The sequence below is a fragment of the Amphiura filiformis genome, chromosome 1, assembly GCF_039555335.1.
Source record: "Amphiura filiformis chromosome 1, Afil_fr2py, whole genome shotgun sequence".
Classification (NCBI taxonomy): domain Eukaryota; kingdom Metazoa; phylum Echinodermata; class Ophiuroidea; order Amphilepidida; family Amphiuridae; genus Amphiura; species Amphiura filiformis.
This window is the reverse complement of record NC_092628.1, coordinates 84,790,660-84,812,352: the sequence shown is the minus strand read 5'-3', so window position 1 is coordinate 84,812,352 and position 21,693 is coordinate 84,790,660. Positions and strand designations below refer to the sequence as shown.

General features: G+C 34.7%; 1 protein-coding gene across 1 annotated transcript in view; it reads left to right on the top strand.

The window, feature by feature from the left end:
* Window positions 1–21,693, top strand: part of LOC140155364 (ETS translocation variant 1-like) — a 103,622-nt gene that overhangs the window by 11,730 nt on the left and 70,199 nt on the right. The window contains exon 3 of the mRNA XM_072178183.1: window positions 11,399–11,446. Coding sequence (XP_072034284.1) covers window positions 11,399–11,446 — 48 coding nt within the window. The remainder of the gene's footprint in view (window positions 1–11,398; window positions 11,447–21,693) is intronic.

The following is a 21,693-nucleotide window of genomic DNA, read 5'->3' as shown; positions in this document are numbered from 1 at the left end:
CATTTCCATAAAATCCACTCTCCAGCTTAAATGCAATTACCGATCAACTTCATTATTATGTCTTCAGAATCTTGCATCCTATACCTTTGTACATAACCCAGCTGTCCGATTAATTTGTGTATCGGTCACCTGGAGCTACAGGGTTTTTTCATATCTGTAGCCTCTTCATAGAGTGCATAGTTCATATACTTTATATGTAAAGTCTCTGTTGGTGTGATTTTTGTTGTTTATGTGACAAGCCATGACCAAAAATCACATTTTGACCAAAAACACATTTTGACCAAAAATCACTTTTTTGACCAAAAATCACATTTTTGACATTTTTGACCAAAAATCACATTTTTGACCAAAAATCACATTTTTGACCAAAAATCACATTTTGACAAAAAAACATTTTTGACCAAAAATCACATTTTAAATCAAAAATCATGTCAAAAATCATTTTTGACCAATAATCGCATTTTTGACCAAAAATCATGTTTTTGACCAAAAAATAGATTCTGAAGACATAATAATGATAAAATTGGACGGATAATTACGCATGATACCTGAATTTATCAGTCTCGCTAGAGTTTTCAAATATCACGCTCGACTTCGTCTCGCATGATATTTGAAAACTCTAGCTCGACCGATAAATTCGGGTATCACACTCCATCCGTCCAATTTTATATCAAACTTAGCCTTGTGATAGTATTCTTTATTTTTTCCAACCTTTGTTGTGGGTGTGGGGGCCACCAATTACGAACTGCATAATTCTAGTTTCCTTTCACATTTGGATCTTTTGGGGCACATTTGAACAAATTAAATGGGTTCTCAATATGCGGGCCAGATCTGACCCAACGACCAATTGTGGTTGATCCTTGAACAGTTCTGAAATGTACAATAATAAACACCAGAATAAACGTAGTGAAACAAGGTGTATTTGGCTCTCAATCAAACACTAATCTTTGAAATTAATTTTTGGCCCTATGTGACCCATAAGCAAATGTAAAAATATTGAAATGTCCTGTACTACATTTTGTACAGCCTAGATATGATGACAAAAGTGGACCATTTGGAAGATTTGAGTCCAGTGGGTACAAAATGTTGTGCAATTAACTTGTTTTGTGGATGTCACTGAAAAGGTGGTCAGCTCAGGTCATGTTTTTTTTGTGTGAAGATCTATACCGTACTTCTATACCATCAAATGGGGGTGTTTGGACAACTTTGTGTGGAGTGATAGTAGTAAACTTATTTGTTGATGTCACATAATTGAATACTGTGGTTGGATTATGTGTTTCTGTGGTTTCTTAATAGCCTGTAATTGGATGTGAATGCAGGAATCATTTGGTCAAATACTAGTGGTTTGTCCAGTAAAGAGGATATTTTTATGAGGGGAAAATACAGTTTCAAGTGAAAAACAAAGGAGTGAGTGGGTGGGTGGGTAGGCTCAAATGATTGTTTTAAACGGTGACAAAAGTGCAAGGGCATTAATTTTGAAAGACACATGCCTACATGCCTATTGCCTATATAATTAAAAGATGGACATTTTCAGGAATCTGCTATTTATTTACAGTACATCTGATGTCCACAACAAGCACATTTATAGGCTTACTATACCTACTTCTATCAAAGTAACCCTACACCAAAATGGTATCGATATCGGTATAGCTGATATCAAGGGTTCTCAATAGGCGACCCACAGGCCAGATGGGGCCCATTGTGGTTTGCCCTTGCACAGGCCCTCAAACACAAATCAATGACCTTCCATGGCCTGCTAGCAAATATAGTTGAGAACTCCTGGCTTACAATCCTTGTATGGTACATCACCATATACCTTACCTAAAAAATGTAGGGAAGTAGCTAGTGGACTTTGGCCAAATACACCTTTGAGCCAATATATATATCCAACATCATCGCAATGGAACTTGTACAAAGAGAAAGTGATGCGGGAGATGCATGACATTTATTGAAGGGTCCACTGGACAATTCTCCAATGGGCCTGACGTCACATAGGGTAAACAAGCCACTGACAACGATAAATCTACTCATATTTACTTTTGTTAATATTTGACTTAAAGTGGATTTGGCTTCCATTTTTTCACAGCGAATGGCAAAGATCTTTGCAGGTTGCAAGGTGTTTTATGAGCAGTTTTTTGTCACTTGTCAGCACCCCTGACCAGGCCCGTACGCAGGGGGGGGGGATTCCCAAATTTGGAAAAGTATACAAAAAGTCCCACATTTCAGAATCACCACCCCCCCTTTGGAAAAAGTCCACTTTTTCAAATTCAGCACCCCCAAATGAAATCCTGCGTACGGGCCTGCCCCTGACATGCATATTGGGACCCAACTAAAGACCCAAGAACCACATAGGTGTCTGCTTACTGACTCCATGGCATATACCGGTATTAAATAATGTTATTGAAAATTTCATTTACAGCATAACAAATTCCATGTAATAAGGCGTGCTCATAACAAATTCTATGTAATAAGACGTGCTTAGAAATTTTAAAAAAAGTCCCTCAAATTGTTGTCATACACTGCGTGTACATACATGTGATCATTCACTACATGAGGAACATCCCTTTGTCACTAAGGTTGATTTTTTAGATATGGTCAAAAGATGCATTCACATTTTATTTTTTCATTTAATGAAACAATTACTCAAGGAAGCTGACTATAATTTCAAATGGAATATTTAGCATTTTACAGTTTCTTAAAATTAGACAAATGGTCAAAAACAAATATCAAAATTGAAATGAAAAAAAAAAAACAATTGCTGGACTACTGACTCATTTTGCATGATCCCATATGTATATTGTCATTATTGATCATATCTGAATATGTATTGAGTCTATCACCACACAGTCACGTTTCAAACAGTGTGCACTTAAATAATTGTGAAAACAAAGTCTTCAGACTTGAAGTAATTGACCTATTGCAATGCAATTGTGCATGAGGTTTTTTTAAAAATATTTGAAATGTATTAAATGTAGTATTTCAAAATTTGCACTTCACATTCCAAAGCCAAAATGCTGTTACCATGGTAACACCACAGCTTCAAGCGCATTACACAATGTTCAAACTTCATTAAAAAAATGTTCAGTATCAGATATACTTATCAGATGTCTTTACAAAATAAAAAAATTGAGAGGAACTTTTTTTATAAATTTTAGCAAAGTTTTAAACTAACAAAATGCCAGAATTTATGACTTCTAAAGCTAGCTGAAATGGAAGAAAATCTCAGCATTAACATTTTAAGATGCAAGGTACAAACAAAAATGGTAAAAGTTCTTGAAAATAAATTAATTTAACAGGACCCATCTGAAATGAGAAGAAAATCTCACTTCTTAACATTTTATACATCAAAAAACATCAGGAAAAACTTCTACTTGAATGGATTTTCGACACCCCACATTGACATTGAGTTTGGCAGCCAATTCATATAGTTGCCTCGATCATCAATGAATGACTTCCCCTTATTTGAAAGATTAATTTGGGTCTTAATCAATGCACCATGATCCCTGTTAATTACGCCATAGATTATCGGTAAAGTAAACCGTAGCTGTTCTCTCTAGATTCGTGTTTCTTAACAAAAGTGATCTAAATCAAGTTGACAGTTGTGAACTCTACGAGGTTTACCGTATATAGGCTAGAAAGTAGGCCTGGTTTGAAACGTATCCAGCATGTATGTGTAAGAAAGTAAGCCGAGTTAATCTGTTGAAGTGTCACAGCACAATTTGTCTTAATCGCAAAATTTCCTGCTGTAGTGTTCAACCTTTATTAGACAAGAGGAAATAAGCCTAAAATTGGATGAGTGATATTCATTGGCAACTTTTAAATACTTAATGTGCCTGATTCTTCACCAGGTGCATCCAGTAATGATGTTTTTTTAAAGATTTTCTCCCAATTTTGAGTATTTTCAATTTGAGGAGGATAATCCATCGATTGAGGCTAAGACTTGCTGGATTTTGGTTGAAATCTTCTTGAAATGAGCTTGTCATGGTAGGGTATGCAGATAACTCATCAACCTTTGCTTGGCTATGAACTGGTTTCGCGGATTCATAATCGTGATAATGACAATTGTTGTTTGATTGTTAATCTGGGCTTTGATCTGTTAATCTTGGTACTGATCTCACTCATTGAGTATTAATTCATTTTGGGGTAAACCGTGTGACATCTGTGAATTGAATTGGTCTTGGAATCACCATCTATTTTGTGAAGATAACACACAAAATCTCAGAAGCATACAGGCACCACACCTAGTTGCTATATATGAGAATGAAATTATCTAAGTTACATCAAGGATATCCCTGGTTACATGTACTTGTACATAGTTAAGATTTATTTGTTAGAAAGCTCTTAAAAAAGCATTGTTTGCCAATGTGTTTCACTGACAGTCACTGATATTGGCTGCCAAGAAATATGTAGTATCAGTAAGGTACATCAAATTTCATCATTCAGAAAGACAGAGATCTCCATTCTCCATACACCTGAGGTGAAGTATGCTAATCAGCCTACCTGTAGAATAGCCTCTGCAGCCAGGATCATCTCCACAAGGTAGGTTTTATCAGACAATCAGCAGTAAGCAGCACTAAACTGTTTGTGAGCAAAGGCTCAGAGTCAAACACAGATCACCACATTGTATAATGAAGCCCAGCATCTTTGAACATATTTTGATACTTGATTGAGCTGAGCATGTTTAGTGCTTGCACATGAATGTTTCTCACATCAAAAAGAATCTTGCATCTTTTTGGTACATGTAGATGTTTTATGTTTCTATAAACAAGTTGCAAAGACTATTCTGAATGAAGTCATCTGTTTTGTTCTTAATTCTGATTTGACTTAATTATATACACATCATCATAATGCATGTAATGATCTCCAAGCAAATTGCTTAAAATGTGGAAACCTGTGGCTTAAATTGTGGAATAAAACATTTTACCATCAATTAGACTTAGCTATTGATTATGTAGTGTCAAATTGAGGTAAAAAGTAACTATTTATTTAAAAAAAATGACATATTGACAGTCACATGGGTTTGGCATTGTGATCTTAATGCATTAATATAGATTAAATCTTTGCACATCAATTCACTATTTATTCATACTTGGTTAAATTAGGAAGAATTTAATAAAATCATAATTTACGCTGCACTTGCTAAGTGGACAGATGGCCCAGTCGGAAGTCCCATTGTTTCATAGCAAAATCCAAAAGATTGAATTTCTGCCGTGTGTTTTGGTCCAAGTTGGCATTTCATGGTTGGCTGGTTTATATGGATTTTGCGTGTGGTTAAGTGAGTTTTTGCAGTTTTGTCATAGATTTCTATTCAATTTCAAAAGTGTTTGCTGAAACTTAAGTTAAAACAAAGTTAGATTTGCCTTATATGCTGTTGACAGAAGTCACACTCACAAGTTTAAGGGTTTTGTTAATTTGTTTGAATTTGGGTGTTTTTGTGTATTAAAATAGTGAAGCAGATAGATGGATATTGAAGGCATGCAGAAATGTTAGCCCTGGGGTCTTAAAAATTTCCATGTTGGTTTTTAACAAGGGGAGGCAAATCCTAGGTTGGGGATGCTACTGGTTTAGTTCCTTAATTAAGGGGAAATAGGGGGCCATTGGGTGATAACTAGGCAAAAAGTGCCAGGGAATGTCTTGCACAGTCACCTCTCTGAATCAGTGCTACTTTGAATTAGCTGTTTACAATCCCATCATAATGCTCGGAATACAAATTGTGCATTTCATTTAAACAAATTAATTGGCAAAATTATTATTGCTTTGTCATCCTGTACTCCATATGGTGGTGTTATAAGAGCCTGTTAACCTACTGTGATTCCATCTTCACTCTTCAGTCAGAAGATAAATGCTAAATTAGCTAAAAATGAGTCAGAATTGTAGAAATTAGCTATGGATGGATGACCAATTGGGCAGAGAGTGCTTCCGCTTTAATTTATTAAATGAGTCTACATCAAGTACTTCCTCATCACATAAGTATAAGTCTTTATTTTTGGTGATGCCGGTAATGTTGCTGAAATGCAACTTACAAGATTTGTTTTATTTTTTAAATGCATATCTCGGCTAAACTTTTGTTAAGAGTGGGACATCTATGAAGTTTATATTACCGTACTGACGCGAGTATAGTCCCACCTTCGAGTAAAGTCCCACCCCCAAATTTTCGAAAAATTTCAGAAATTAAAAAAAAAAAATTCAAGATGTTTTGTATTTTTAATATGAAAATTGATACATAGTTTTCATGTCATACTCTATTAATGATTTCAAAATGCATTGAATGTGAATGCATTGTGAAATCATTAATAGAGTATGACATGAAAACTATGTATCAATTTTCATATTAAAAATACAAAATATCTTGAATTTTTTTTTTTTTTTTTTTTTTTTTAGGTCAACCATGAAGGATCCTAGCATTTAGGTCTAGGTCCAGGGACACTACAAAACCGAAAAAATTAAAAACTTAAAAAACAGTATGTTGAAGTACATGTACAAAAAATGCTAAAGGAAGTATGCGTACCGACATAAACAGGCTAGTTATATGCAGCATTAACGAGAGCTCAGATCTTTTTTTATATCTTTTCATTTTGTTCATATCATCATAGGTTCTCAAAATGTACACACCAGATTGACAGTAAATTGTTAATTACTGTTATGACTTTCAACCGTCAATAACTAAAATAACAACAAAATTCATTTTGATAACCAATCTTGTGACAAGTGCTTTTAAAAATCATACGTATTGATTTCTTGCAAGATTTTTAAAACACTTGAATAATACATCAGTTCACTCGGTTCCAGGTTGAAAACAAGCCGATAATTGCGCCATATCGTTGTTTACTTTATAGTTCTGTAAACAAATATTGATTCCATTGCTAAAACTGTTATTACTCAAACTTAGCACTATATTAAATTCCAACAATCATCATCAGTAGTAACTAGTAGTAGTATGGTTAAATAACCACAAGCATTGATTGTATCTAATCGCCACTGAATAGTCAGGGTGATAGCGAGCCAGTTAATACGCTGTGCATGTGCAAGACACATCACTTTTTTTTCTATCAAGCTTGTTCATTTTCATTTGGTGTTTGATGTTTCAGATGTGTTGATTCAATTGTACTTTAAATGAATAGTTGAAGCGTATTTATAGGAGCTTACAGATCGATGTATACACAAGTTATATCAGTGGCACAAGTTCAATTCTCCATAATCTTTATAACCTATAATAGTTATAGTTAAGGGGGTACTACACCCCTCGATAAATTTGTGTCTATTTTTGCTTTTTTCTCAAAAACTATTAACACAGTGGTAACAAAAGTTATGTATGTTATAGGGGCAAGGAATCCAATTACTACACTGGAATTTCAGTGACCCAAGTCAAGCGGTTTGTTATTTATGATAAATAATAAGGTACCGCTAGGATGTACCTCGTTTCCTATCATATATACTGAACCGCTTGTCTTGAGTCACTGAAATTTCAGTGAGGTAATTGGATTCCTTGCCCCAATAATATACATATCTTTTGTTACCAGTGTGTTATTATCTTTTGAGAAAAATGCAAAAATAGTCACAAATTTACCACAGGGGTGTAGTACCCCCTTAAGCTGATTTTAAGTTATTTTCTCCTGTGGGTCTGGTCCCATCAGGTGCTGAGCACTGCAGAAGCCCTGGGATAGCCAATGGCATGTCCAGGGAGGCTTTGGGGGGCTGAAGCCCCCCCGCACTTGGTTAAAAATCATGTAAAATCGGCCGTGCAGCGATTTTAGCCATTAAGCCCCCCGCAAAACTCTGAAAGCCCTTCTGAGTTACATAACATTCTCATTTTTATTGGTTTATTAGAAAAAATAAGATCCGGTTTCATTTCTGCTCAAACTTAATTGAATCAATTTCATTTTGAATTGTAAATAATAAGCAGTGCACTTCTCGGAAACCAAGTAAGAAAAATATCCTGCATGTTTCCGAATTGAAAATTACCTTATTACATTTCCTCATAATAATAATAATAACATTTCATATTTAATAATAATTATATTTTGGAGCAATTGAAAGAAATTATTTTGTGCTACACCTACGAGTGAGGAAATAATAAAAAAAAGTCCATTGTGTTCAGACCAGAATTGAACATGTAGTCATGGCAGTGTGCTTTGCTTACGGACTAGGCCTATATCTTTAGATCAGGCAAACGCTTTGCTGTTTATTCGGTTGTGCTTTTCATAATTTTCTTTTCATGTCGTATTCTCTCAATTCATGCCTGCAGGCTATTTTATTGGTTTTGTTGGTGCAAGGGATATGTATGGATGATGTGTGTGCAATATCATGCATGATATATTGCACAATGACTGAAATGAAGAATTTATGAATGACTTGAAAACCCGGACATTGTTTTGCCGGTTTCATGGCTACGTGACATGTGCTGTCAAAATTAATATGACCAGTTAATGGCTTGTAAGGTTATTTGTTTGGTTTTGTAACCATTTTTAATTTGAGTGCAAGCAAATTGAATTGTGTCTGTCTACATGTGTAATCAAAACGGAGGTTTCTGATACTTTGTGTTATCATTGCCGTGACTGACAAACAAGGTGTAAAGAAAAAGTGATATTTTTAAAAACAAAATAGCCATTTCTCAAGTTTTATTAATGAATAAATCTATAAAATGGAAGTCAAAGTGTGAACAATATAAATTGAATGTTTTTCAAAGGAAGTTGAAGTAATGGCCTGTTGATGGGGTTTAATGCAAGTTCACATAAAAATGGTGTTATAATTTTTACATTTTATAAGACGTCAATGGCATTGCCATCATAATGTCCACTTCATCTCCACTGAGTCCACTCCATCTTCATCTAGATGTATACCTTCTCCATAATCATCATCTTCTCCATCTCTACTTCCATTATCATCTCTATCTAAATCTCCACTTCTATTTCCAATTTTCCATCTTCATCTTCATCATCATCTCAGTCTCCATCTTCATAGCTGTCCTTTTCTAAAAGTCCTTTTCTAAAAAAGCATCCTCTCCATGCAAATGCCTGTGTCACATATTGATAATCTTTGAATTCTACACCTTTCATAGCATTTCTATTCTTTTAGGGAAACTACAGGGACAAATAACCACAAATTTCTCTCATTACAAGAACCCTGTCAGTATAATACCTGGCCCTGTTGTTTTGACACTCACATATTGCCATGATTGCCTATAGGGTGAGTTGCATATGAATTTGGCCCTACAATCAAGGAAAGGACATTTACATTTTGGTCAATACGATGGTTCCTAGCGCAAGTAGCTCGTATGCACTTCAGCGAATATTACTCTGGGCCAGTTATGTGTTGTCACAACAAGCCATCTTTTGAAAATCAATAGCGTGTACCTTGTATCGTAAAGGGGAAAATGGTAAGAAAAATAACACAAGTATTTTCAGTAGTTTAAACAAAAATGTGAAACAAACTGTGTCCACATTCTAAAATGAAATCCATGACTCTTCTTGATGTTCAAACTCACCTAAGTTTTGGATAATTCAGTAAAAAAAGATGGCCATTTGCTTTTGTTTCATATCCAGACTAGGCCTATAAAAAGAAAGAGGTGGTGACAGAATGAAATCAACTATTTATGGAAGTAGACACACATGTATGCATATTAAATGTTGTGTAAATAAGACAGGCCGATAATACCCGTTCTGTATAGAATTTGTAACATTGTCGTAATTGTACAAAAAACATGTAGCGCTCATGTTCGCCTACACACTACACAGCAAAATTTAGTCTGTTGAGTTGCCAAACGGGGAGAAGTTCAATGCAAATTAGGCCATGATGACAAGCGTAACTGGCAGACTAAATATGCGCACCGATGCTTGTAACATTAATGTTGAACCAGTCAGTATGCGGAGATTGAAGCCTGAAGGTATAGCAGTCTTGTTCACATTGAATAACATGAAATATACTCATAGGGAAGGTTACCTGACTGTTTATGTTACACCAGATATCAAGGTGTAATACAACTATTATTACAAGGTGAATATTTCCATCTGTAAGCCATGTTCACATGAGTAAAAAGTCATCGGAGATATTGCTGCCATGATGTGATGGTTTATACCAAGGATGGATGCTGGCTTTCTGTACTGGAACTTCAGTTTGTACAGAAATTCCTTCCCACATGGAAATAAACATATTGCATAACAATAGACACAGTTTGGAGGTTAACCCATTTATTTTGTTATGCGAATATGCATATTGTATTGTAGGAATTTCGGTACAAATTGACTTCCAGTAAAGAAACCCACGATCCGCATGTATGTAGAGATGGCCTACATTGTTAAGGCTTACACTGAATATTTCCTTAAGAATTATTCGCTACCCATGAAAGCCGGGGTTCAGGGCACTTGAGTATGGTGTATTTGCAACTATTTTGGAAAAAATTTCATGGGGGATGAAGGGGTAGGAGTGGGATTGGAACCCTTGTGTCGTACTTTCTACTTTTCCCCCCAAATGAGTCAATCATTTGTACATGATGACAGATTTATCTCTGGCTGCCACCTCTAATGTGAAAATCTAGTTTTATGCCACTGTAATTTATAAAAGGACCCAGAAGTTTTGGTGGAGCATTTGGTGTAATCCCATTGTTCTAGAACCATAACTCCAAAATGGTGACCATCATGTGAACACAAATGTATACACAGCATCATAATGCCTGGGGCATGACTACTAGTATTTTACATTGAACATGAAAAGTTGTTCCTTTAAACATTGTACAAGGGCAGACAGCAGATTACAATAGCCTTTCTTTCCAGGAGTCCATTTTCAAGGTGATTCTATTTTGCAAACATTTCAGGTGTAAAATTTGGTGGATTGAAATGGTGGTGACTAGTGAAAGATATTGAGAGATTATGGAAGTGCTGGTACTTCTATGCTATTATTGGTATGAATATCTCCATGGACAAAAAATGGTCTCATTTCCACTTGCATAGTAAACAATACGTGCATGTAGGGCCTACATCCATTACCAATCAGAGTTCAAAAATAGACTGCAAATTGGAATAATTATATGAGTTATAAAAGTCAAAGAGTATTCAAATATGTCTTTTTGACTATGATTTGGAACAAAATTCCCTTTTAAGATTAGAAGTTGAATATAAGGAAATGATAGAAATCTCCTTAGAATACAATGATAGTTGGTAATGTGCAAAAATGCTTAGATCTAAGTGAAAATTTCAATTCAATGGAATTCAATATAGGGGATATTTTATTATGTTCATGAAGTCATGATGTCTTCATGTTTCGATGTATTCTTATATATATATTGTGTTGCTTTTGGGCGTTTATTAATTATTAGGCCCTATATTACATCTCTAATAATTTTTTCAAATGTTGAATGGAATTATTAATGTGCATTTTTTTCTTCCTTTTTTCCTTATTTCAGAATTATTTCAAGACCTTGATCAGCTTCAGGAGGAATGGCTCGCTGAAAGTAAGAATCTCATTAATCTTGTTATTTTTGTTGTTATGTGTTAGTTTGTGTATATATTAATAGGGCCTTAATATGTAAGAATGAACCTTTTGCATCACCCACATACACCCACCTACACACCCAACACACCAACCACGTAACCATGGTTTGATTTTATTGGTATATTCCCATCCTCCTCATTAGCAAGACATGTGTGGCATCTCACCCTCAACAACACGGGCACGATGGAGACCTATTTACCATTAACACTGACAAAATGTACATGAGCAAACTCAGTAAATGGCATCAAAAACGTGACTAGAAATTAGTTTAGGGGAATTGACAGCCAGGCTAGTGATTGGGCTACTATATCCAACCAATGTCACACACTCCAATATCTATTATATCAGATTTTGGAATTTCATACAAAAATTCGATGTATTGGAATGAGGTGATGGTACTGTAAATGTGGACATTTTCACGCTGCATTTATTTTCATACTTGTTGTATTTCAAGGTGCTAGCATGCAAATGACATGCGACTGTATTCCTTTTGTGTATAAGGCCAAAAAAAAAAAAAGGTTTGTCTCAAAGCTCACGTTAAATTTAAAAACAAATGGGAAATGCGATTTTTTAAATTTTTTATTCCCAACTTTTTTTCATGGTATTTTGAGAAAAAAGTCTGATTTTTGCCGATTTTTTCTGGAAAAAACTATAAAGATTTTTTTTTTTTTTTGAAATACAAAAAATTTCCGCATTTGTTTTTTGTCAAATTGTGGGATTTTACAAACGCGCGCGAAAGCTTTGAGACGAACTTTTTTTTTTTTGGCCTAAGTTGATGCAAGGAAAATTAGAATAGCAAATTTCAGACCTGAAACTTTTCAGCTTTAAATAGCAGATTTCTGCTTTTTTTTGTTGCTCCAGAATCAAGCTTTGCCTCCCAAGTAATTTTCCCCTTTACCCCAAGAAAAACAGTTGTCTACAAACAAAATAAATTTAAATGAATAAATAGATAAAATAACAACATCCATTTTGACACATGATTCAACAATTTCATAACTTTTCCCATCTGATGATATTAACAGAATTTTATTGTTGAAACCTGGTAATGATCTTGCATGCTGACATCAATGATGCGTTTTAGCCACTCAAAGTCTAAAAATATGCTGCACTTTGCAACATCGTGTGATGCAGCGATATCACGACAGCCATGGGCTATTTTCCATTTAAAAATCACAACTTCCCTTTTAGGAAGATATCAAATTCCATTCCAACCAAATTCAACAGGTTTAGGGGGTGGGGCAAGATTTTCCAGATGCAGACCTTTAAAAAAAAAGACCATTCTGGCCAGATCCTGGAATCCAGGATTTGTGTTCTAAACCATGATTGTAAATTCAAAGAATGACTGGGTATTTTGTGTTGAGTACAAAAAATTCATTATCTTCTACTGCAGGTGAAGTTTCGTAGCTATGATTGCTGAATTGAAGTTTCTGAACTTTGCCATGGGAAATGAGGACATTTTAGTGTTTCAAATCATTACCCTGATAGTCTACTTCATAGCCCCTTTGTAAAATTCATACTTCATGTTGTGTCTTATGGAAGGGCATAGCTGAGGTGATGAAAGGGACTGTAAAGTAGTCTATTGCCCTACGGACACAACTTGCTGTAAGGCTAGGCATCAGTTTTCCACCTTTAATTTGTCTTTCGGTCATCCACATACAGTTTAACAGTTTGCTTCATGCCAACAAAATCAACACGAGAAATTTACTCAGTGGCAAGTTGTATGAAAGCAGTTGCTAGTGTCCTTCTTTTTAGCTGTTCGGAGATAATGAACCAATTTTAGATGGTAAATGGCAAGTTAGGAAAAAAGCACTATAAAGTAGTGGCTTTTGGTCTATTTTATGAGAAAGAAATCTTATTTATTGACCAGTTCACACTACAGAAAGTGAATCATTTGTAGTGCATCGGTTCCAAAATTGAATACAATATTACATGTAGCAGAGTACAATTTTGGATGTCTTGAAGATTTGTATTGTACTTTCTGCAGCATTGATATGAAAGAGCCTGGTGTTGAACTGGTGTTATCTGTCAAGTAATTCTTGTGTACAAATTTCAAACTTTCTACAACTCAAAATATACAAAAATAAAAGTAATCAATCAGTAAAATCAAGTAAAAAAAAGCACATTATTTTTATAGCACTATCATGATGAAAAAAGTAGGGCATGATTGCGGCATGGAAATCAACTTTAAAGGAGGAAAAATATTAGTTTCTTTCAAGACATCATGCATATTTTGGGCCACTGACGCAAATTTGCATTTTCAACATACACTTGATTTCGTCACATTGCTGAATATATTGTCAAGTCCATTAAAAATCTATTAAATATCATAGAACCAAGGAAAATGAAAGCACATGAATTAATTTAGGAACCTCATGGAGGAGTTTCCATTCTATTTTAAATATCAGAAAAAAAAAGTTGACAAAATGTCACTGCTTTAACATCAATACATCACAACATGCATGCAGGCACTGTTACATTGTCAAAACTTCACATCATAATATGTTTTTCCAATATTTCGTTTCCTTACCATTAGTGTATTAGACTCCCAGGACTTTAAATAATAATGTCCCAGGTCAGACTACTAAAAATACTCCAAAATAGATTTTGTGTCTGAATGGAGCTGTGATCCCCAAAGCAAAACCCATTCATAAATATTGCACGCTATTGTTACCCATTGTCAGTGATATTTATCCATGACTGACTAGGGACTAAAGATTTGTTGCCTGACATAAAACCAGCTCTGTGTGCAATTGATGTTGTTTTGATGCTGGGTTGACAACTCCATGGCCTGTTGCCTTTACTTATAAAAATCAATTGATTGCAGTTGATTTGGAGTCTTGTCTTTTCTGGTTCTGACTTTCACAATTTTTATACATGATTAAAAATTTGATGAAAACAAGCTATGATTACTATAGGGATCATGCAAATGGGAGCAAAGTCCAGACTAGGTCTGATCAGTAAATTTAGTAAAGTAAACTAAACTAGATCAATGTGGCATCTGAGTGTGTGTGCTAGTTCGGAAGTCTGGCAACACTAGGGATATTTTCAATGAATGGGAAAAAGAGGAAGTGTAAGCTTAGGGATCAACTCATCATCTCTCCATAAATGTGGAGTGATGTAGTGGGTACAAATCATGGTGCCAGGGCTTTTTTTGGACAATTTTAAAGTTTTTAACTTTTCCTCATTTTGCATGAATTGGCAGTATCCTTTTATCTGCCAAAGCTCAAATGATAAACGCATAGTACCAGTGGTACCACACACTTTTTCTTACTCATTTTACTACCAGTATAGGCCCCTACAATTATTTGGTATTTAAACTAAAAATGAGTAATGACATACACCAGGCACAAAAAGAAACTTGTCAGTATAGTTATCCTTGCTGTTCAACAACCTGATAATTTTGGATTATTCTGAAATATACATTTTGTTAATTGGACTTTGCTTTCTCATTTGACACCCTGTTCGTGAAAATCGAACAAGAATTGACCAAGATAGACCTCCAAACCGTCAAACCCTAAATTCAAAAGTTGCAATTCCAACGATTTTCAGTGGGAACGCATCATTGTATTGCACACAAGAACCACAGGCCAATCAATAAAGCACACAATGTAACAGGCACAATTGAATCGTTAAAATTGCAACTTTTAATTTTGGGATTTGAGGGTTTGGAGGCGCACATCTTGATCAATTCTTGCTTGATTTTCACAAACAAGGTGTCAAATGAGAAAGTAAATTCCATTTAACAAAACATATATTTCAAAATAATCCAAAATTATCAGGTTGTTGAACAGCAAGAATGACTATAACTGAGTTTCTTTTTGTGCCTGGTGTACACCTCTCTTCATACTTTTTTAACACTTACGTAACCAATTTACATATCTGTTTGTATATAGTTTATATGACAGGGTTCGAGGTTTGAGTACGGTTTCACTGCCAAATGTGTGAAAAAAATATTTAGGTGTGAAGAATACTTCTAAAAATGAGCATATATAGTATTTCTAAGGTAAAAATGTCTGAATTTTCAATTTTTCTAACTTAGAATACTGTATCTAAGTCGCTTTTAGGTTAAACATGGATTTATGGCCATTTTTACTGAAAATGACCAGTTTTAGGTGAAAAAAAATTCACCATTAATTTTTAATCCCTAATATTTTCTACTATATAGATAAATGTTGTCTTTCTCTGTTATTTTGTATTACCTGATGGTTTATTTGTTCAAATAAAACTGTTTTTAATTGATTTCATCGCTTACTTTGTATACCATACCCGGATAAAGTTGAACTTGAAAGTGAAAAAACGAAGCCCAAAAAAGGTAATTTTCGAGAGATTTGTATCTTAGTTTCGCCATAAAATTTGATCTAAAGAGGCTAGAGACCTCATTAACCCCTCATTTTAATGATATTTCAATTTGCCACACACTGATAATAATTTTAACTTCCTTAAAAAGAGAAATTGAAGAAAATTGCAAAAATGTTACCCATACCCTAAGCGTGAAAAAAATATGGCAAATTGTAAAAAAAATTATTTCGGAAAAACTTATGGAGGTACAGCTCTGAAAAGTTGATCGATTGTGCACTCTACCAATCCCCACAATCGATTAGATTTGTGGAATGATGCCATGTATACTTTTTTCAAAATAATTTTTTTTACGACTCAGATTTTGCCCCATTTTGAGGTTCACGCCATTTTTCTGATGTATCAACCCCTTAAACCCAAAGGTCACACCCATAAAAGTTATTCCAGGAAGAGCAGTCAATGCCTTTCATGTTGTGCCCTCAAATATGTTATTATAAAGGGATGATCTGATGATAATACGACCACCGATGATGAAGAATCTTTCACACCGGGAGATGTAGTATGGGCAAAGCATGGTTGCTTCTGGTATCCAGCTAAAGTCATTTCCCCAACTGATGTACCTGAACATCTATCTGAAGTTCTATCCTGAGAAAACTGAATCAGAATCAAGTAATAGTCAAGTGGTATGGTGAAGAGAACTTTAGTTCTGTACCAGCTCATCACATCAACCATTTATCAAAAAAAAGTTGATGCAGCCCATGCTGCTAGATCACACAATATTCAGTTGCGCTATCAACAAGCCATTTCTGATGTCAGGGGTGAATAAAGTGCTATGCTTCAGTATAAACATTTTAAGATTGTGTAAAGGTAATCAGTTATACATTAACACTTAAAGAACATAATTTCTTTATGAGTTTAGACATCAATAGATTTATTGTCTTGACACCAAACCTGACCGCTATATGTTTAGTAAATATATAGGAATACAGGGGCCTCAGTACCAACATCATTTCATTTTCATACATGAGAACAGTGTTTAAGCAGTCTTTATAGTTTGTTTAACATATTTATAGATTCAAAACAACTTAACTGAAGTAACTCTGTAACTTTTTTAAAATACAGTTGTGTTCCAAGTAGACTCCCAGGATTCTTCGTAAAAACAACATGCGCTTAGAATTTGTTACATATCTTTAAAATGGTGATACCCTGTGTATTAAAAACTTCAGAAATGGACTCAGCACAAAATTCTAGTCCAGAAAACATGTATAATGTTATGATAACATGAACTTCATTTTTCCCCCATTTTGGCAGTAAAACCGTACTCAAACCTCGAACCCTGTCATATACTGTAACTGACTGACTGACTGAAGATGTTTATTTTTAAATAAACATAGGCCTACAACTACATGTAGATACACACAATGGATTGGGATCCTGCTTAAACTTTCACCAAGTTACAATTATCTCCATTAAAATCGTTGTTATAACTACAAATAATAATAGGTCTAATGTTCATGGCTAATTGCTTTTTGTCATTAATGATGGTTTCCATGGTACTCAGGCCTTTTGCAGAAAAACAAGCACAGTAACTTTTTCATTATTATGTTGATATTATCAAATAAATCAACAGGAAAAACTGGTTTGCGAAACTTGTAGAACGTGGACTGGATATTAATTTTCATTTTTAAACACCATCATTAAAACAATGTCATGATCTTTATCTCAATTTCAGAAGTAAATTTAGTCATTACTGCGCTGAAAGTCTAAAGGTCTATAGTATGATAGAACTAGATATCATTCATTACAACAAATCTTTTCATACAAACAGTCTTGCCTGTCTATATGAAATATGATTTTTCCTGTTCATGAATTATTTCATTTCATGATATAGGGTCTACAAGGTTGCTGTCAGTTATTAAATCTCCCTAATACAGACTAATCACAGTTGTCATGCACATGTAATTCACTGAATGTAATCGCTGGATCAAAATATCAGCCTGTGCACAAGCCAGGTTTAGTAGTTTGTTTATCAGAACTACTTGATTCCTGCTTGATTTCCACAGGATTTGTGCAAACAGCATATTTGCTTGATGTGTGTGTGTTGTTGTTGGCAAACTATGTTGATTCTTAGGGAACAAACCAAAAGATCGATGACGTCCTGTAAACGAAACTAGTTTCGTTTAGGGGGGAGGGGGTAAAAATACTCGATTACGTTTGTACAAAAACATCGGTCTGAAGAATGTGTCATTATTATTATTATGTCAAAATTTTCAGCATTTCATTATTACGTTTCTGGCAGGGAGGGAGGGGTCGGCTGAGAAACGAAACTAGTTACGTTCATAGGACGTCATCGATCTTTTGGTTTGTTCCCTTACTTTGAGGCTGGCTGGGAATAATTAGACACATCAGATTAGTGGTTTATCATTTTGAGTTCCAGGTGTAGGGCCTATATAATATACCTGTATCTTGCGACCCTCAAGAACTCCTTTTCCAAGCTCTTTTTCCATTCCTAAGGCCCCCATCAAGCCCCATTTTTTTGATCCGGAGACCCCATATGAAGTTCCCAGAGACTTCTGGCTAAATTTCCCTCCAAATACCGTAAAAACCTCATCTACAAGCATTACAGATCCAGGCACATACAAACATATATATCGTATTTATTTAGCTTTCATAAAAAACACGATATGCGTAAATATGCCAATACAATAGCTTGGTCTTACAATAATACTTGTTTGTATGTGCCTGGATCTGTAATTTATTCGCTAAAATTTCATAATGGCGCCTGGATTCATTTAGCTTTCATCAAAAGCACTCTATGCTTGTAGATGGGGTTTTACGGTACCCTAAACGTGCTCATATGTCCGTAAAATAGTTGAAAATTTGGGCAGCACTAATATTTGAGTCCCCCTGTTGTGGGTCTGCTCACTTTTCTCTCTATGAAGGGGTGTTGTGGGGTTGCGAACGGGCTAGTTCTAGGTCTCTATGATTTGATACTCATGTGAATACTGTTTTAAACATCACTTCTTGAATAATCCAGGCCTACGCATTTGTCACATCAAAGTTTATGAGCTGTAATGTTGTAAATTGTAAGTAGCTTGAACTTTGTTATGTTTTTAATCATCAATTTTGATCAAATATTGATCAGCAAAATTTGCTATGTGGTGAATAATATTAAAATGCATATTAAATATGAATCTTTCATAGTGAATACTCACCATTTTGTGGTCAAATTTTATCATATTTCATGAGCTGTTGTCACTTCCAAGTTGCATGCATGAACTACATCATGTAAATATTGATCACTTGTGTAAATAATTAATATTAATCAAAACTTATTGGGTTTTATTTCCATAAATAGGTCCACATTTCAGTATGATCAACAGGTGGTGATGATATTGAGAATATGGCAGCAAGAAATATTGACAAATTTGTACTATTTCACATTCATTCCTGAATCCTTTGCACCAATCTCCCTCTGCTGGTATGAAAACAAGGTTTATACAAATGTGTGTGCTGAATAAATCACGTTTTTATTTTTAATGCTATTAAATGTTGGGTGTATGCACAAAATAATTTATGGTCTTGAGATGATCATGCAAAGGATGCATATAAGCCCTTTAATTTTGAAATGTTTTCAAAACAATTTCCACAAGTCCTGACCCCAGTATTGAAGTTGACAGGCAATAGCTGAACTTTGTTTATAGATTCTTGAACTTATTCAACTTTGTTTAGACTTTTGAACTTACAAATTGTATTCAATTTAACAGACCCTTGGATATTTTTCTCCACAACATGCCAACATAGTAAATCAATTTGATACATTTTCACATTATTCTGTGAATGGGTAGTGAACCACAGGATACCTAAGCGCCATAATAATGTCAATATAGCATTTGCAATTCCCCATGTTCGGTGGTTAACCAAGTCCTAAAGTGCTATGTTTGAGTAAGGAACACTCCATTTATTAGGAAAGTTTGGCTAGTTTTTATAATACATAGTGGTTAAAGCAATGGGTTTTTATTTCAAAAGCGAGCTTTTATAAGTTTGAAGTTAAATAAACAAAAGATAAGAGGACTTTTTAGTCTGTCTAGCCATAACATATTTTCTGTTCGAAATGCAAGGTCAATGTTACAATTGGTATGGTGTGCATTATCAATAAAAATTCCCTTTAAAATAGGATGTGCTGGGACAAGGTTGTTCAAAAGAATAGTGGAACTATGTTAGAGAAAACTCCAATTTTTTACAAAAATGGGTTAGACATGAGTTCCAAGTTCTTTTCTCTATCTTGCATCAAAGCATACCAAGAAAACAATATGTTTCCAAATTTGAGTTATATTAAAATAAATTTTGGAGTTACATAGCGAATTTTTCCAGAGGTTTTAAAGCGCTGTAATTTTGTTGCCACTGGTGAATCATCAGTATTGGATTGAATCAACTAGACTAGTTGCAACTGATCCCAGCGCGCGCAAACCTATCTGCACTTAGATTGAAACATCCACCAATTTGTCTCTGCAGATCCCCAAATTCCATTGGGTGAAGGAAGGATTTGATAAACAAACAACTTATCACTGATTTCAAATTAATTAATAAAATCTCACCATTTATTGCAAAGGTTTATGTAGAAGAATATGAAAAAGTCCATGATGTGTTTGTCCAGCTTGTTCAATTAACATGTCTTCAAAAAGTACATTTCCCCTCTGTCAAACAATGTGACACATGGCCCATCAGAGAGACCATTGACAAAATTATCCAATTTGTAAAATTAAGAGGGGCAACAGAATGTGTTTATAATTGGCAGTGTAAGAAATTGCTTACAAGTACACTTTCTCTAGGTGTGTTTAGACGGTAGCCTACATTTGAATGTTACTTACAAGCGAGCCAGCAATTAAATTATGCTACAAGCGAGTGTGTGTCCACACGGGACTTACTTGTAAGCCAACTCACATGTAAGAGTGACCTTCACTGGTAAATTATGCCATGATTATGCACAGTCAGAATAGGATTGGGTCATCAAGGTCATGCTTACAAGCGAGCTAACATGCAAGTCTTGTTCACACTGGCCTTACATTTGAATGTTACTCGCTACATGTAAGATATCTTACATGTAAAATCGTCACTTGTAACTTGCATGTAGCTACATGCGAGTGCGTTTAGACGGGCACTACATACAAGTTTACATTTGAATGTAGTTACAAGCGACTTTACAAGCGATCGTCTGAACAAGCCTTCTATTTGCACAGTATTTGGCCAGGTGGTTAAGGTAAACAGCAGTACTTCATTTTGACAGTTAACTTAAGCTTGAGTGATTGCCTAGGGATTTATATGGACTAGATTCATTAGCATATTCAATCTAAGAAATTATGTTCAGAGTAAAACTTGTATAAGGGACATACCATAAGATTTCAAGGGGGGTCTGTTATTATAAAGTTTTGTTGCACCGTCTGAGTTTTAAAAAATCTTCCTCGCCCTCACAACATGAAAAAAAAATGAATATAATGATATAAAAACAAAACTTGACACAGTAGTACGGTAAAATCAACCATAATTGCAATATCCGCAGTGCCAAAATGTACTGATGATATTGGCCTGTGACCAGTACCACTCGTTTCAAAATAAAGAAAATAATAAGCAAGTAATGATTAAAAGTTACCTCGTGCCTTTTTAAAAATAAACAGTAAACTAAGAATTTTTAAATATGAAGAGCCTAAAGGGTCTAAACATATTTCAAACCCAACAAATGACAAAGGTGAAGGCAATGTGGTAAGGACAAAATGTTACATTCAAAATGATAATTCTGTTACTCGTTGAATGTGCATGTGACATTGTTGTCAAAATTTAGGAAGATTTTCAAAAATAACATCACAGAATGGCCCCCTCTGGTCTTTAAGTGTTTAGTAAATATTAGAATCA